General features: G+C 46.0%; 2 gene segments (V, D, J or C); both read left to right on the forward strand.

Annotated features, from left to right (window-relative positions):
• The first annotated feature begins 2,554 nt into the window (after positions 1-2,554).
• Positions 2,555-3,452, forward strand: LOC140476767 (T cell receptor gamma variable 9-like). The segment is given in 2 exon segments: positions 2,555-2,625; positions 2,708-3,452. Coding segments are annotated over 2 exon segments (372 nt in total).
• A 1-nt stretch (position 3,453) lies between these two features.
• Positions 3,454-12,007, forward strand: LOC140476806 (Ig kappa chain V-VI region NQ5-61.1.2-like). The segment is given in 2 exon segments: positions 3,454-3,496; positions 11,685-12,007. Coding segments are annotated over 2 exon segments (366 nt in total).
• The last annotated feature ends 7,037 nt before the right edge of the window (positions 12,008-19,044 follow it).

A 19,044-nucleotide genomic window follows, 5' to 3' on the forward strand; every position in this document is an offset into this window, starting at 1 on the left:
AAGTAGAAGATAGAGGGTGGTGGTGGAGAGTTGTCTTTCAGACTGGAGGCCTGTCCAGTGGTGTGCCACAAGGATTGGTGCTGGTTCTACGGATTTTCATCATTTATATAAATGATTTGGATGTGAACATAGGAGATGTAGCTAGTAAATTTGCAGATGACACCAAAATTGGAAGTGTAGTGGCCAGCAAAGAAGGTTACCTCAGAGTACAATGGAATCTTGATCAGATGGGCCAATGGGCTGAGGAGTGGCAGATGGAGTTTAATCTAGTTAAATGAGAGGTGCTGCATTTTGGAAAGGCAAATCAAAGCAGGACTTATACACTTAATAGTAAGGTCCTGGGGAGTGTTGCTGAACAAAGAGACCTTAGAGTGCAGGTTCATAGTTTCTTGAAAGTGGTGTCACAGGTAGACAGGATAGTGAAGAAGACATTTGGTATGCTTTCCTTTATTGGTCAGAGCACTGAGTATTGGAACTGGGAGGTCATGCTGCAGCTATACAGAACATTGGTTAGGCCATTTTTTGAATATTGCATGCAATTCTGGTCCCCCTCCCATCAGAAGGATATTATGAAACTTGAAAGGGTTCAGAAAAGGATGTTGCCAGGGTTGGAGGATTTGGGGTGTGGAGACAGGCTGGGATTGTTTTCCCTGGAGCATTGGAGGCTGAGAGGAGACCTTATCGAGGTTTATAAAATCATAAGGGGCACAGATAGGATTAATAGGCAAGGTATTTTCCCTGAGGTGGGGGAGTTCTGAACTAGAGGGCATAGATTTAGGGTGAGAGGGGAAAAATTTAAATGGGACCTAAGGAGCAACCTTTTCATGCAGAGGGTGGTGTGTATATGGAATGAGCTGCCAGAGGGAGTGGTGGAGGATGGTATAATTATGAAGTTTAAAAGGCATCTGGATGAGTATATGAATTGGAAGGGTTTGGAGGGATATGGGTCAGTATAGACGAGTTGGACCAAAGGGTCTGTTTCCTTGCTGTACATCTCTATGACTCTCTGACTCTTTAGCGCACCCTCAATTAATGAATACTCTAACATGACAAACTTCATGGTACAACATGTTTAGGACTTGATTAATTGTAACTGGTTCAGAGCTGAGAAAGTGGATCAGATTTTGAGACTATAAGTCAAGCTTTCCTCTTCCCTCAGAAGGTTTAGCTGCACCACTAAAAGATGATTCCTCAATCAACACCTGGTTGTTTTGGGATCCTGGTGTGCACAAATACTGTAGTGATTTCTGTTGGAGGTATTCTGGGGCTGCTGCATAATGCAGTGCATCTGTACATTTCATGCAGAATGGGCAAATGCTATAGTTTATTGCAGGGGCATTCTGGCGAAGTTCGCTGATGACAGAAAGTTAGGTGGATAGACAGGTAGTTCTGAGGAGGTGGGGAGGCTACAGAAAGCTTAGGAGAATGGTCCAAGAAATGGCTGATGAAATTCAACGTGAGTAAATGCGAGGTCTTGCACTTCGGAAAAAAAGAGCACAGACATGGACTATTTTAAAAATGGTGAGAAAATTCATAAAGCCAAAGTACAAAGGGATCTGGGAGTGCTAGTACAGCATTCTCTAAAGGTTGTCTTGCAGGTTGAGTCTGTGGTTAAGAAAGCAAATGTAATGTTGTCATTTATTTCAAGAGGGTTGAAATATAAAAGCAGTGAGGTGCTACTAAGACTTTATAAAGCTCTGGTTAGACCTTATTTAGAATACTGTGTCCAGTTTTGGGCCCCACATCTCAGGAAGGACATACTAGAGCATGTCTAGTGGAGATTCACACAGATTATCCCTGGAATGGTAGGCCTAACATAAGATGAATGGCTGAGGATCTTGGGATTGTATTTGTTAAGAGTATAGAAGGTTGAGGGGAGGTCTAATAGAAACTTACAAGATAATGCATGGCTTAGAAAGGGTGGACGCTGGGAAATTGTTTCCATCAGGTGGGGGTACTAGGACCCAGGACCCATGGGCACGGCCTTAGAATTAGAGGAGGTCAATTTAGAATGGAAATGAGGTGACATTTCTTCAGCCAGAGAGTGGTGGGCCTGTGAAATTCGTTGCATTGGAGGCCAGGATGTTAAATGTCTTCAAGGCGGAGATTGATAAATTCTTAATCTCCCAAGAAATAAGGGATATGAAGGGGGGGGGGGCGGAGTGCGGGTAAATGGCATTGAAATGCCCATCAGCCATGACTGAATGGCGGGCCGAATGGCCTTACTTCCACTCCTATTTCTTATGGTCTTATGGACAGGGAGGAATCATTTCGGTGAACGCAGATTCTCAGCAGCTTCTGCTTAAGTAAGGAATTCGACATTGCGTGTGCTCACTTGGTTGTGATGGAGATGACAAGTGTCATTAGAACAAAGAGCTGCGGGTGCTGAAGATCTGAAACAAAGAAAAGAGATAGAGACATTGCTGGCGAAACTGAGCAGACCTGGCAGTACCTGTAGGAAAAAAGCAGATTTAACCTTTCGAGTCCGTCGTCGTCACCAGTTTATGTTTTTGTCATCCGTGTCATTTCCTGTCGCAATATATTTCACCCAGTTCTCAGACCAGCCAACAGCCAGAGACATGCAGATCCAGTTAACGCTCATCGTGTCTGTAATGTATTTCTCCTGTAGGTACTTCAGGGTTTCATTCGTTTTAAACAACACATTCTCCTGCAATATTGATAATTGTCATCTTTCTTTTTCAAACAGGTGGTGGTTTAGCTCAATCCTTGACTCAGGCCAAGATCTCGGTCAGCAGGGCTCGCACAAAAGTCGCCCGTTTTCGGTGCATCTTGGAGAATGTGGATCTGGTGGGTGGAACCGTGCACTGGTACCGCCACACTCCGAGCCAGGGTTTGCACCGCATTCTCTACGTGACGGGAGCCCGACCAATTTACGACGGCGATTTCGCCGACAGATTCACATCCGAAAACGTGGCGAAAGAGAAAAGCGGTCTGCTTGACCTAACAAACATTGCGGATAGCGACGCTGGAGTTTATTACTGTGCCGTCTGGGGTGAACACGGTGACATATGACCGTGGAACAGCCCTACAAATACTCCGCACATCGAGAGCTCTCCTTCTCCCAGACGAGGGAACAGGATCCAGTGAACAGTGTTCAGTTGAGAATAAATTACTAAATCGCCTTAAACCTGCCTTCTAACAGTATGGGTTTAAACGCACTTTTGAATCCCCTAATTCTTTCACTAAGATATCCCAAACACAAGAGAGATAACAGTCTATGGCGGAGCAAGGATTTAGAGTCGGAATGGCCGGAAACAAGTATTTTAATAGTTAATGCTGTAAACTCCTCAGTTTGTCCAGAAATACACTGCAGTCCGCACTCATCATGTTTTAGCAGATTTTCATGTTGAAATCTTCATTCTGGTCTGAGAACTGGGTGAAATATATTGCGGCAGGAAATGACACGGATGACAAAAACATAAACCGCTGACGATGACGGACTCGAAAAGGTTTAGTCTGCTTTTTTTTCCGACAGGTACTGCCAGGTCTGCTCAGTTTCGCCATTCCCTGTCTGCAACTCTCTCCAGGGTTTCCCCATCATCCTGCGACTTGGTTCCCGCACCTTCAGTGGCGTTAACCGCTTCTCCCAATAAAACGCATAGCCGAAACTTTTGTCCCTAAAAGTTTTCGGGAACTCGTCTCGTTCTTGTTTCACGCGGTTTATTAGCTATTCCCTAATTTCGGTGTTGCCGACATTTCATGTGAATATTTTATTGCAATTTGTGAAACCCCCCCAACACTGTATTCTCGACTACCTTGACAATGCAATGTAAACCAGTTGTTTGTTGGCCCTACATTCATGCTCCGTTTCCTGGTGCTGAGTTTATGATCCCAAACTGAGTATTTAGAACAAATCCTGACGCCGCCAGGGGGAGCCACTATCGCGCCGCTTCAAATCGAAATTACATAACTAAATCTCGTGCAGAATCAGATTGCGTTTAGCAAATACAAAAATAGTCCATTTAAAATGTTGAATTCAAAATTCTAGTTGAAAAGTGCAGAGATTTCTGCGTTCTAATCGACGGCCCAGAATCACAACCGCTGATTAGGAGCTCCACAAATAGTCCGCCCTCCTTAGGTAGTCTCTCGGACTGGAGGATCACTTCACATTTCAGCAGCGGACCCGCACACCCTGTGTGGATCAAGGGATGTTCGAAAAGGATGAGTGGAGTTTCTGCACGCTCCTTCTGCTACTTGCGTTTGGCGGAACCAGGGGGAGGTGCTATAAATACGGGTTGACTACTTCTTCTCCAGCATGGGAGGAGTGGGAGAAAGAATTTCTACAAGTCGGCAGGATCTTGAATTTTTCAGGGAGGATGTGAGGGCATCCTTGAAGAGTTTTCACTGCCTCCTAGTAGGTGCTTGCCAAGATGGAGCTTGGACTAGCAACTTCTTTGTCTGTGTGTTCATTCGTGCGATCTGGGCATCGCTGGTTAGCCAGCATTTATTGCCCATCCCGAGTTACTTTGAGAAGATGGTGATGAGCTGCATTCTTGAACTGCTGCAGTCCACATGCAGTGAATTGACCCACAATGTTTTTCGAAAGGGAATGACAGGATTTTGACCCAGTGACAGTGAAGGAAGGGCAGTATATTTCAAACTCAGGATGGGGAGTGGTTTGGAGGTGAGTTTGCAGGTGGTGATGTTCCCATTTATCATAGAGTCATAGAGCTATAGAGATGTACAGCATGGAAACAGACCCTTCAGTCCAACTCGTCCATGCCAACCAGATATCCCAACCCAATCTAGTCCCACCTGCCAGCACCTGGCCCATATCCCACCAACCCCTTCCTATTCATATACCCATCCAGATGCCTTTTACATGTTGCAATTGTACTAGCCTTCACCACTTTTTCTGGCAGCTCATTCCATACATGTACCATCCTCTGCGTGAAAATGTTGACCCTTTGGTCTCTTTTATATCTTTCCACTCTCACTCTAAACTTTCACTCTATGTCCTATAGTTCTGGACTCCCCAACCCCAGGGAAAAGATTTTGTCTATTTATCCTATCCATTACCTCATGATTTTACATACCTCTATAATGTCACTCCTCAGCCTCTGATGCTCCAGGGGAAACAGCCCCAGCCTATTCAACCTCTCCCTATAGCTCAAATCCTCCAACCCTGGCAACATCCTTGTAAATACTTTCTGAACCCTTTCAAGTTTCATAACATCTTTCTGATAGGAAGGAGACCAGAATTGCACGCAATATTCCAAAAGTGGCCCAACCAATGTCCTGTGCAGTCGCAACTCAATACTCTGACCAGTAAAGGAAAGCATACCAAATGCCTTCTTCACTATACTATCTACCTGCAACTCTACTTTCAAGAAGCTATGAACCTGCACTCCATGATCTCTTTGTTCAGCAACATCCCCTAGGACCTTACCATTAAGTGTATAAGTCCTACTAAGATTTGCTTTCCCGAGATGCAGCACCTCTCATTTATCTGAATTAAATTCCACCTGCCACTTCTCAGCTTATTGGCCCACCTGATCAAAATCCCATTGTAAACTGAGGTAACCTTCTTCGCTGTCCACTACAACTCCAACTTTAGGGTCATCTGCAAACTTAGTAATTATACTTCTTATGCTCAGATCCAAATTATTTATATAAATGATGAAAAGTAGTGGACCCAGCACCAATTCTTGTGGCACTCCACTGGTCACAGGTCTCCAGTCTGAAAGATAACCCTCCACTACCACCCTCTATCTTCTACCTTTGAAACAGTTCTATATCCAAATGGCTAGTTCTTCCTGTATTCCATGAGATCTAACCTTGATAACCACACTCCCATGGGGAACCTTGTTAAATGCCTTACTGAAGACCATATAGATCACTCCTACTGCTCTGCCCTCATCAATCCTCTTTGTAACTTGTACAAAAAAAAACAATCAAGTTTGTGAGACATGATTTCCCACGCACAAAGCCATGATGACTATCCCTTATCAGTCCTTGCCTTTCCAAATACACGTACATCTTGCCCCTCAGGATTCCCTCCAACAACATGCCCACCACTGATGTCAGGCTCACTGGTCGATAGTTCCCTGTCTTGTCCTTACCAGGTAAAAACAAGGACTGCAGGTGCTGGAAACCCGAGTCTGAACCAGAGTGGTGCTGGAAAAGCACAGCAAGTCAGGCAGCATCCAAGGAGCAGAAAAATTGATGTTTCGGGCAAAATTCCTTCATCATGAATAGAGGCGGGAAGCCTGCAGGGTTGAGAGATGACCTTACCACTCTTCTTAAACAGTGGCACCACGTTAGCTAACCTCCACTCTTCCAATACCTCACCTGTGACTATCGATGATACAAATATCTCAGCAAGAGGCCCAGCAATCACTTGCCTCACTTTCCACAGAATTCTAGGGTACACCTGATCAGGTCCTGGGGATTTACCCACTTTTATGCATTTCAAGACATCCAGCACCTTCTCCTCTGTAATATGGACATTTTTCAAGATGTCACAATCTATTTCCCTACATTCTATATCTTCCAAGTCCTTTTCCACAGTAAATACTGATGCAAAATACTTGTTTAGTATCTCCCCCCATCTCCTGTGGCTCCACACAAAGGCTGCCTTGCTGATCTCCCTAGTTATTTTCTCCCTATTCTCTCCCTAGTTACCCTTTTGTCCTGAATGTATTTTTAAAAACCCTTTGGACTCTCCTTAACTCTATTTGCCAAAGCTATCTCATGTCCCCTTTTTGCCCTCCTGATTTCTCTCTTAGGTATACTCCTACTGTCTTTATACTCTTCTAAGGGTTCACTCAATCTATCCTGTCTATACCTGACGTATGCTTCCTTCTTTTTCTTAACTAAACCCTCAATTTCTTTAGTCATCCCCTATACCTATATATAGGTATATATAGGTATTCCCTATACCTATCAGCCTTTCCTTTCACCCTAAGAGGAATATACTTTCTCTGGACTCCTGTTATCTCATTTCTGAAGGCTTCCCATTTTCCAGCCGTCCCCTTACCTGCGAACATCTGCCGCCAATCAGCTTTTGAAAGTTCTTGCCTAATACCATCAAAATTGGCCTTTCTCCAATTTAGAACTTCAACTTTTAGATCTGGTCTATCCTTTTCCATCACTATTTTAAATCTAATAGAATTATGGTCGCTGGCCCCAAAGTGCTCCCCCACTGACACCTCAGTCACCTGCCCTGCCTTACTTCCCAAGAGGAAGTCAAGTTTTGCTCCTTCTCTAGTAGGTACATCCACATACTGAATCAGAAAATTTTCTTGTCGTCACTTAACAAATTCCTCTTGATCTAAACCTTTAACACTATGGCAGTCCCAGTTTATGCTTGGAAAATGAAAATATCCTCGCTTAATTATTCTTACAGATAACTAAAATCTCCTTACAAATTTGTTTCTCAATTCACATCTGACTATTAGGGGATATATAATACAATCCCTATAAGGTGATCATCCCTTTCTTATTTCTCAGTTCCACCCAAATAACTTCCCTGGATGTACTTCTGGAAATATCCTCCCTCAGTACCTCTGTAATGCTATCCATTATCAAAAATGCCACTCTCCCTCACCTCTTGCCTCCTTTTCTATCCTTCCTATAGCATTTATATCCTGGAACATAAAGCTGCCTGTTCTGTCCATCCCTGAGCCATGTTTCTGTAACTGCTCTGATATCTCAGTCCCACAATCTTAACCATGACCTGAGTTCATCTGCCTTCGCTGTTAGGCCCCTTGCATTGAAATAAATTGATCAGTCCTACCTTGTTCTCTGCTTTGTCCCTGACTACCCTTACTGTTTGACTCGCTTCTGTTCTCAACTGTACCAGTCTTTGATTGATCTCTTTCCTCATTATTTTCCTGGGTCCCACCCTTACTACACACACATTCCCTCTCCCCTACCTTACTAGTTTAAGTCCTCCTGAGCAGCTCTAGAAAATCTCCCTGCCAGTATACTATAACCCTTCCAATTTAGGTGCAATCCGTCTTTCTCATGCAGGTCACGTCTACCCCAAAAGAGATTCCAATGATCCAAAAATGTAAATACTTCTCGCATATACCAGCTCCTCAGCAATGCATTCATCTGTTCTATCCTCCTATTCCTGCCCTCACTAGCTCATAGTACTGGGAGCAATCCAGATTTTACTAATCTCGAGGACACCCTTTACACTTACTGCCGAACTCTCTGTAATCTCCCTTCAAAATCTCAACCTTTTCTCTTCCTATGTCATTGGTTCCAATGTGTACAATGACCCCCTGCTGTCCCCTCTCTCCCTTGAGAATATTCTGCACTGTCTCTGAGACATCCTTGATCCTGGCACCAGGGAAGCAACACACCATTCTGAATGCCCTTGTCTTTAAGATGAAAATAGTAATGGATTTGGAAGTTGCTATCTGAGGTTCTTTGGTGAATCTTGTTACATTTGAACATAGGCTGGTTCAGCATCTGAGGAATTCTGAATGGTGATGAACAGTGTGCAATCATCAGCAAACATCCTGCAGTGCATCATGTACATCACACACACTGCTGCCACAGAACATCAGTGGTGAAGGGAATGGATGTTTGTGGATGTGGAATTAATCAAGAGAGCTGCTTTGTCCTGGATGGTACCAAGCTTCTTGAGTGTTGTTGGAGCTGCACACATCCAGGCAAGTGGAAAATATTCCATCATACTCTTAACTTGTGCCTTGTAGATGGTGGACAGGCTTTGGGGAGTCAGGACGTGAGTTAATTACCACAGTATTCCTCACCTCTGACCTGCTCTTGAAGCTATTGTGCTTATGTGGTGGGCCCCTGTTGAGTTTCTAGTCAATGCCAAATCCAAGAATGTCAATAGGGGGATTCAATGATAGTAACACCATTCAATTTCAGGCAGCAGTGGATTGATTGTTTCTTATTGGTGATAGTCATAGCCTAGCATTTGCTGGCATGAATGTTACTTGACACTTGTCAGTCCAAGGCTGGATAATGTCCAGATCTTGTTACATTTGAACATAGGCTGGTTCAGCATCTGAGGAATTCTGAATGGTGATGAACATTGTGCAATCATCAGCAAACATCCTCACGTCTAACCTTATGATGGAGGGAAGGTCCTTCATGAAGCAGCTGAAGATGTTTGGGCTAGGACATTACCTGAGGAACTCCTGCAGCAATGTCCTGGAGGTAAGATGACTGACCTCCAATAACCATAACCATCATTCAATGCGCCAAGTATGACTTTAACCAGGGGTGAGATTGCCCCTGCCCCAGTACCCGTTGATACTGGTTTTGCCAGCGCTTCCTAATGCCACACTCAGTTGAATGCAGCCTTGATTTCAGGGGCGGTCACTTTCACCTCACCTCTGGAATTCTGCTCTTTTGCCCAATTTGAACCATTGCTGTTCATGAGTTCATTAGCTCAGTGGCCCTGGTGGAACCCAAACTGGGCATCTCTGAACAGGTTATGGCTGAGCAGCTGCTGCTTGATAGCACTATCGCAGACACCCTGCATAGCTTTATTGATAATCAAGAGTACACTAATGGGGCAGTTCGGATTTGTCCTGCTTTGTATGCACAAAACATATCTGGGCAATTATCCATATTGTTGGGTAGATGCTGGTGTTGTAGCTCTATAGCAAGAGCTTGGCTAGGGCAGCGGCAAGTTCTGGAGCACAAGTCTTTCGTACTATTATCAGAATGTTGTCGGAACTCATAGACTTTGCAGGATCCAGTGCCGCCACTCTGGAAGTCTTGTGTCAGGCAGGTGGATGGCGGCCAATCTAACACAGCTGATTGACCATAACCAGTGCCTCTGTACTTTAAAGGTATAGATGGCTTCCAAATAATTTACATTCGTCCAGCAGACATTGGAGCCAGGGTGAAATGAGTTTCCTATGCATTTGCATATATGTAAGTTTAAGAAGAACACCAATTAAAATGTTGAGTGAAACAAATGACCCTTTATGATCTCACGTGACTACAATGTGGCTACACTGGGTCAAGGCAAAAGCGAGAATGCAGATGCTGGAAATCAGAGTCTAGATTAGAGTGGTGCTGGAAAAGCACAGCCGGTCAGGCAGCCCCGCTCCTCGGATACTACCTGACCTGCTGTGCTTTTCCAGCACCACTCTAGACTCTGATTTTCAGCATCTGCAGTCCTCACTTTTGCCTACATTGGGTCTGTCTAGGTGATGTCCAGGCTGTGTCTAATCTGATGGTTCTTTCAAATGGCTGCAATAGGCAGCATAAGCCGAATGCCCTGTGTTTGTGATGCAAGAATCTATGATTCATTCAAGTGTCAAAACGTGGAATAAATGCACCCTGTACATTCCAATCAATAGTTTTCAAATCTCTTGAGGTGTAACAGTAACATGCAGTGTCAATCCACGCTCCAGAAATCACTACTCCAGTAGTTAATCCACTTTCAACGCAATGAGTGGTATTGGATCCCGGTCAAATCTAAATGCAACGCATCATCGGAAGAAAGATTACTACAGTTCTCTCACAAACGTTTATAACACACACAAAGATTTTAAAAATAGTTTGTTCGAAAATGTGCAGAAGCATTATCAAATCCTCTCACATGTTTACTTTCCAGAACTCAGAAACCCAACCAATTGGGAATTCATATTTTGTAATCTCAGTCAAACTGACGAGGTTGCTCTCTATTGTCCAGCGGAAAGTGGTGATGGTGAAGCTTGAAGGGGGCGGTGTGCGGTGCAATTACACTCAGTGCAATGCTGTAGTGTTTTATTTTGAGTAGCGGTTGGGCTTTTCATTGAACAGCCATTGCTGTGGATCCGAAATCACATGTAGGTCAGACTCAGTAATGACGCCAGACTTCCTCCTGGGAAGGGCACTTGTTTTAATGACAATCTCGTCGTTTACTTGACATCATTGTTGATTCTGTTTTTGTTTTCCTTTAAATTGGGCTAATTGCTTGAATTTAAAACACCAGATTCCGTGATTGAATTTCATCTCATATCTTCAGACCATCGATCCTTTAGATCATGAGTCCAGTAAATCCAATTGTACTCCGACTGTATTTCTGGGATGATCGCCGTAGATTTCTTATCGGGATCAGCAGGATCATAAACAATAACTTGTGTTCCGATAATTAGGAGTTCAGAACACCTATTTCTTTGCCAGCACAGCTAACTTCGAGCGTGTGGATCGAACTCATTGTGAAGTATGATCGTTTTGCCACTGTTGTTTCTGCTTTCCCCACCCACCTACACCGCCCACTCCACTCATTTCCGACCCTCCCGAGTCTGCCTGCACGCACCTCCGAGCCTGGGGCAAGCGAGCAGGTTAACTCGGATCAACTTTAAAAGTTTCAATCTCTAAACTGAATCTTGAATTAACACTTCTCGGGTCTGTGAACCCAAAGGAAACGAATGAGAAACGATTAAACAGACGAAAAGGAGACGGTCTCCCACTTTATAAAGAGGCATTAAATCGGGCGCGTTCAATTTGTGCAGCGAGAGAGGAATTTCCAGCTGTTTGGGGGAGGGAAACGGAAGAGATTTCACTTCCTTTATAAACATAACCCTGAGCATGTGTAACCCACTACAGAGCGAGCCGGTCACTGCACAATGTTCTGGATGATTGTGATGCTAGTTTTATCCTGTAGGTACTTGTGTTTATTTAAGTGTCATATCAGTCTAACATTCATAATCGTTTTCAATATAATTTTCTTTTTTTTCCAGATGGGGATTTGGCTGGGTCTTTAACACAGGCACCAATATCATCTGTAACCAAACTCAGTAAAAGTGTCAGATTTAAATGTACCGTAGACAGCAAGGACACTGCAGTCCATTGGTACCAGCACCGAGAGGGTCAGGCGCCCTCCAGAATACTTTATTATGACAGCAGCGTCATTCGGGATCAGGGATTCGGCAACAGGTTTAAAGCGGATAAGCAGAACACTGTGTGCACTTTGATCATCAATGACATCGTGAAGGAAGACGCTGCCACTTATTACTGCGCCTATTGGGACAGCACAGTGTTCAACAGAGACAGAAATGCTTAACAAAAACGCGGCGCTTCAGATCGCTCCTCCCTCAGCCACCACACAGTCATCAACTCCCATTTATAAAGCGCCGTTAACATAGGCAATCCTCCCACATAGTCTCGGGGAATACATGATGAAACAAAATTTAATACGAGTGTATATATAAATAAAACACGGCGGATGGGAATCTGAGGCTGGCGCTTTGTTTTGAATTGTGATGAGCAAATCCACACCGACCCTCCGAGGAGTAACTCACCCAGACTCATTTCCTCCCCCGCCCCCTCAACATTTCACCTTGACTGATGCACCAGGCACTATGGACAATTTAGCACGGCCAATTCACCTTTGAATTGTGGGAGGAAACCGACGCAGACATGGAGAGAATGTATAAAACTCAATACGTAAAGTCTTTTTTTTAATTTCAAAAATATACTTTATTCATAAATGATTTAATGGTCTGTACATTGGATCATGCCATACATATGTCCATATTTACAAACACAGATTCGACTTTATCCTTGTCATTCGCATTTACAATCCGGTGCATTTTTCAATCTTGTACATATACATATATTTGGCTGAGGCATCAGCAGAGCCCAAAAAAACGTCCGCATGGGCCCCCTGTTCTTCTTTAGGCAGGCCGATCTTACACGGTGGTCTTTCCCCACCGCGCCTTGGCGGCAGCTGCCCCAAGCTTCAGCGCGTCCCTCAGCACGTAGTCTTGGACCTTGGAATGTGCCAGTCTGCAACAATCAGTCGGGGTCAACTCCTTCAGCTGGAAGATCAACAGGTTTCGGACCGCCCAGAGAGCGTCCTTCACCGAGTTGATGATCCTCCAGGCGCAGTTAATGTTCGTCTCGGTGTGAGTCCCGGGGAACAGGCCGTAGAGCACGGAGTCCCGCATCACAGCGCTGCTCGGGACGAACCTCGACAAGCACCACTGCATTCCTCTCCAGACTTCCTCTGCGTAGGCACATTCCAGAAGGAGGTGTGTGACAGTCTCGTCCCCCCCGCAGCCACTTCGAGGGCAGCGTGCGGTGCGGCAGAGAGTCCGGGCGTGCATAAAGGATCTCACAGGCAGAGCCCTTCTCACCACCAGCCAAGCCACGTCTTGGTGCTTGTTGGAAAGTTCTGGCGATGAGGCATTCTGCCAAATGGCTTTGACAGTCTGCTCAAGGAACCGCTCGACAGGATCCGCCCTCTCCTTTTCCCGAAGGGTCTCAAGGACGCTACATGCTGACCACTTCCTGATGGACTTGTGGTCAAAGGTGTTTTTCATCATAAATTTCTCCACGAAGGACAGGTGATACGGAACGGTCCAACTACTCGGAGCGTTCCGCGGCAGCGAGGCCAGGCCCATCCTTCGCAACACCGGGGACAGGTAGAACCTCAGTACGTAGTGACACTTGGTGTTTGCGTACCGGGGATCCACGCACAGCTTGATGCAGCCACACACAAAGGTGGCCATCAGGGTGAGGGTGGCATTGGGCGTGTTTTTTCCCCCATTGCACCGGTCTTAGTACATAGAATCTCTTCGGACCCGGTCCATCTTTGATCTCCAAATGAATTGGAAGATGGCCCGGGTGACTGTGGCGGCACAGGTCCTGGGGATAGGCCAGACCTGTGCCACATATAGCAATACTGAGAGGACCTCACACCTGATGACCAGGTTTTTTCCCGCGATGGAGAGCGACCGTTGCCCCCATCTGCCTAGTTTCTGTCTCATCTTCCTGATCCGCTCCTCCCAGGTCTTGGCGCACGCCCCAGCCCCCCCGAACCAAATACCCAGCACCTTCAGGTGGTCAGTCCTGACGGTGAAGGGGATAGAGGATTGGTCGGCCCAGTTCCCGAAGAGCATGGCCTCGCTCTTGCCTCGGTTTACCTTGGCCCCCGAGGCCCGTTCGAACTGGTCGCAGATGCACACGAGTCTGTGCACGGACAGCGGATCTGAGCAGAAAACAGCGACGTCATCCATGTACAGGGAGGCCTTAACCTGCAGGCCCCCGCTGCCAGGAATAGTCACCCCTCTCAGGCTCGCATCCTTCCTGATGGATTCGGCAAATGGCTCTATGCAACACACAAACAAGGCGGGTGAGAGGGGGCATCCCTGCCTGACTCCAGATCTTACAGGGAAGCTATCTGATTCCCACCCATTGATTGAGACTGCACTGACAATGTTGGTGTAGAGCAGTCTGATCCAATTTCCGATTCCCTCCCCAAAGCCCATTTTGGAGAGGACATCCCTCATATATGTATGCGATATCCTGTCAAAGGCTTTCTCCTGGTCCAGGCTGATGAGGCAGGTGTCCACCCCCCTGTCCTGCACGTAGGCGATCGTATCCCTGAGGAGCGCGAGACTCTCAGAGATCTTCCTGCCCGGTACAGCACAGGTTTGGTCCGGGTGGATCACCGATCCCAGAGCAGACCTGACCCGGTTGGCGATGACCTTTGACAAGATTTTGTAGTCTGCATTTAACAGTGAGATCGGTCTCCAATTTCTAATTTCCTCCCTCTCCCCCTTCCGCTTGTAGACGAGGGTGATGATGCCTTTCCTCATGGATTCACTCATGGTACCTGCCCGAAGCATACTGACATACACCTCCAGCAGGTCCTGGCCGATCAAGTCCCACAGAGCGGAATAAACCTCGACCGGTAAGCCGTCGCTTCCGGGAGTTTTATTCTTTTCGAAGGACTCGAGGGCCTTGGTCAGTTCATCCAGAGATAGCGGCTGGTCCAGCCTCTCTCGTGTTCCGTCATCTAGGACCTCCGTGATAGAGGACAGGAACGACTGGGAGGCCGCGCTGTCGGTTGGCTTCGAGTCATACAGGCTGGCGTAGAAGGATTTGCTGATCCTCATGACGTCAGCCTGAGATGACGTTACCGAGCCATCTTCTTTCTTCAGGCTGCTGAGCACGGAGCTCTCTTTGTGCACCTTCTGGAAGAAGAAACGTGAGCACGTCTCGTCCTGCTCCACCGAGCGGACCCTGGACCGGAAGATTATCCTGGAGGCCTCCGAGGCAAAGAGCGAGGTTTGCTGGCCCTTCACCTCCTTGAGGTCCTCCGTGACATCGACCCCCATCGTCTGCAGCAGGAGCAGGTTCTGCATACTTTCCTGGAGCTGGGACAGTTTTCCCCGCCTCTCTCTCGCCTCCTGGACACCTTTGAGGATAAAGAACCTCTTGATGTTCCCTTTTACCGTTTCCCACCAGTCCGCTGGAGACTCAAAGAGGGGCTTCACGGTTCTCCAACCTGCGTAATCCCTCTTGAGCTCTTCGATGTTTCCCGGGGTCAACAGCTTAGTGTTCAGTTTCCACGTTCCCTTGCCCGCCCGCTGTTCATCCTGTAGGTGACAGTCGGCCAGCAGGAGGCAGTGGTCAGAGAAGAACACCGGCTTGACGTCGGTGGATCTGACCGAGAGCGTTCGGGACACAAACAGGTAATCTATCCTTGAGCGGATAGACCCGTCTGCCCATGACCAGGTGTATCTACGCTGCGCTCCGTCTGCAGGGGCGCTGAAGACGTCGTGCAGCTTGGCGTCTTTGGCCGTTTCCATCAGGGCCCTGGACGTAGCGTCCGGTTTACTGTCCCCCCCGCCGGATCGTCCATCAGCATCAATGATGCAGTTGAACTCAATACGTAAAGTCGCGCGGGAATCGAACCCGGGTTCCTGTCGCTGTGAGGCGGCAGTGATAACCAGTGAGCCATCATACCGCCCCTGAGCTAGTCTGTAAATTCACATTGAGTTCCGGCTCGGATTAGAATAAGATTAGGAAACTTCATAAGTCATTTAAGATCAGTTTAATTTTATCCTCATTTTTGAAAAAGTGGGCTAAAAGGACAGTGACTTAAACTGCATAAACACTATCAGATGCAGCAGTTTCAGTGAAAATGCAAAGTGGCTGAACGAGCATTAACCGTCAGGCTTTGTTTGAAAAATGGAATGGGAGGATGACCAGGAACTAAACCAAGCAAGCGGGTATAGTCAAGGACGGGAATGAAACAGAGGCTTCGGACAGGAGATGGGAGTGGGGAGACCAGGGGTGGAATGTACAAAACACGTGCTTGTCTGAAACTGAATTCAAGTAATGTACTGTCTACATGTCGTGCAACGTATAAATATCAAATTAATCCTCGTTGAGTTGGACTGCGACCTCGGAATCTTTTCTGGGATAGACTCGACCAGAGTTGGCCCTGCTATGATTTCATGCAATAATAAGACCATAAGACCATAAGACATAGGAGTGGAAGTAAGGCCATTCGGCCCATCGAGTCCACTCCGCCATTCAATCATGGCTGATGCGCATTTCAGCTCCACTTGCCAGCACTCTCCCCGTAGCCCTTAATTCCTCTAGACAACAAGAACCTATCAATCTCGGCCTTGAAGACATTTAGCGTCCCGGCTTCCACTGCACTCCGTGGCAATGAATTCCACAGGCCCACCACTCTCTGGCTGAAGAAATGTCTCCGCATTTCCATTCTGAAATGACCCACTCTAATTCTAAGGCTGTGTCCACGGGTCCTAGTCTCCTCACCTAACAGAAACAATTTTCTAGCATCCACCTTTTCAAAGCCATGTATTATTTTGTACGTCTCTATTAGATCTCCCCTTAATCTTCTAAACTCCAACGAATACAATCCCAGTACCCTCAGCCGTTCCTCATATGCTAGACCTGTCATTCCAGGGATCATCCATGTGAATCTCCGCTGGACACGTCCAGTGCCAGTATGTCCTTCTGAGGTGTGGGGACCAAAACTGGACACAGTACTCCAAATGGGGCCTAACCAGAGCTTTATAAAGTCTTAGTAGTACATCTCTGCTTTTATATTCCAACCCTCTTGAGATAAGAGACAACATTGCATTCGCTTTCTTAATCACAGACTCAACCTGCATGTTTACCTTTAGAGAATCCTCGACTAGCACTCCCAGATCCCTTTGTGCTTTGGCTTTATTAAGTTTCTCACCATTTAGAAAGTAGTCCATTCCTATATTCTTTTTGCCAAAGTGCAAGACCTCGCACTTGCTCACGTTAAATTCCATCAGCCATTTCCTGGACCACTCTCCCAACCTGTCTAGATCCTTCTGTAGCCTCCCCACTTCCTCAGTACTACCTGCCTGTCCACCTAACTTCGTATCATCGGCAAACTTCGCTAGAATGCCCCCAGTTCCCTCATCCAAATCATTAATATATAATGCAAACAGCTGTGGCCCCAGCACCGAACCCTGCGGGACACCGCTCGTCACCGGCTGCCATTCTGAAAAAGAACCTTTTATCCCAACTCTCTGCCTTCTGTTAGATAGCCAATCCTCAATCCATCCCAGCAGCTCACCTCGAACACCATGGGCCCTCACCTTGCTCAGCAGCCTCCCGTGTGGCACCTTATCAAAGGCCTTTTGAAAGTCCAGATAGACCACATCCACTGGGTTTCCCTGGTCTAACCTACTTGTTACCTCTTCAAAAAATTCCAACAGGTTTGTCAGGCATGACCTCCCTTTACTAAATCCATGTTGACTTGTTCTAATCAGACTCTGCTCTTCCAAGAATTTAGAAACCTCATCCTTAATGATGGATTCTAGAATTTTACCAACAACCGAGGTTAAGCTGATTGGCCTATAATTTTCCATCTTTTGCCTTGATCCTTTCTTGAACAAGGGGGTTACTACAGCCATCTTCCAATCATCCGGGACCTTTCCTGACTCCAGTGACTCTTGAAAGATCTCAACCAATGCCTCTGCTATTTCCTCAGCAACCTCTCTCAGAACTCTAGGGTGTATCCCATCGGGGCCAGGAGATTTATCAATTTTAAGACTTTTTAACTTTTCTAGCACTATCTCTTTCGTAATGGCAACCATACTCAACTCAGCCCGGTAACACCCTTTAAGTTTTGGGATATTACTCATGTCTTCCACTGTGAAAACTGACGCAAAGTACTTGTTAAGTTCTCCTGCTATTTCCTTATCTCCCATCACTAGGCTCCCTGCATCAGTTTGAAGTGGCCCAATGTCTACTTTTGCCTGTCGTTTGTTTCTTATGTACTGAAAGAAACTTTTACTATTATTTCTAATATTACTGGCTAGCCTACCTTCATATTTGATCCTCTCATTTCTTATTACACTCTTTGTTATCCTCTGTTGACTTTTGCATCCTTCCCAATCTTCTGATTTCCCACTGTTCTTAGCCACTTTATAGGATCTCTCTTTTTCTTTAATACATTTCCTGACTTCCTTTGTCAGCCAAGGTTGTCTAATCCCTCCCCGGTTAATCTTTCTTTTCTTGGGAATGAACCTCTGTATAGTGTCCTCAATTATACCTACAAACTCCTGCCATTTTTGCTCTAGTGTCTTCCCGGTTAGCCTCTGCTTCCAGTCTATTTTAGCCAGTTCCTCTCTCATGCCCTCATAATTACCTTTATTCAACTGTAACACCATTACATCAGATTTTGCCTTCTCCCTTTCAAACTCCAGACTGAACTCTACCATATTATGGTCGCTACTTCCTAAGGGTTCCCTTACTTTAAGATCTTTTATAGAGTCTGGTTCATTGCAAAGCACTAGGTCCAGAATAGCCTGCTCTCTTGTGGGCTCCATGACAAGCTGTTCCAAAAAGCCATCCTGTAAGCATTCCATGAATTCCCTTTCTTTAGATCCACTAGCAATATTATTTACCCAGTCCACCTGCATATTGAAGTCACCCATGATCAATGTAACCTTGCCTTTCTGACATGCCTTCTCTATTTCCCGGTACATGTTGCATCCCTGGTCCTGACCACTGTTAGGAGGTCTGTACACAACTCCAATTATGGTTTTTTTGCCTTTGTGGTTCCTCAATTCCACCCACACAGACTCCACATCATCCGACGCTATGTCATTCAATACCATAGATTTAATTTCGTTCTTAACTAACAAGGCAACCCCACCCCCTCCGCCCACCTCTCTGTCTTTTCGATAAGTTGAAAAACCATGGAGGTTTAACTGCCAGTCCTGACCCCCCTGTAACTAAGTCTCTGTGATGCCTACTACATCATAATCATTCACTATTATCTGTGCCATTAATCTA

This window comes from Chiloscyllium punctatum, chromosome 5 (assembly GCF_047496795.1).
Source record: "Chiloscyllium punctatum isolate Juve2018m chromosome 5, sChiPun1.3, whole genome shotgun sequence".
Lineage (NCBI taxonomy): Eukaryota > Metazoa > Chordata > Chondrichthyes > Orectolobiformes > Hemiscylliidae > Chiloscyllium > Chiloscyllium punctatum.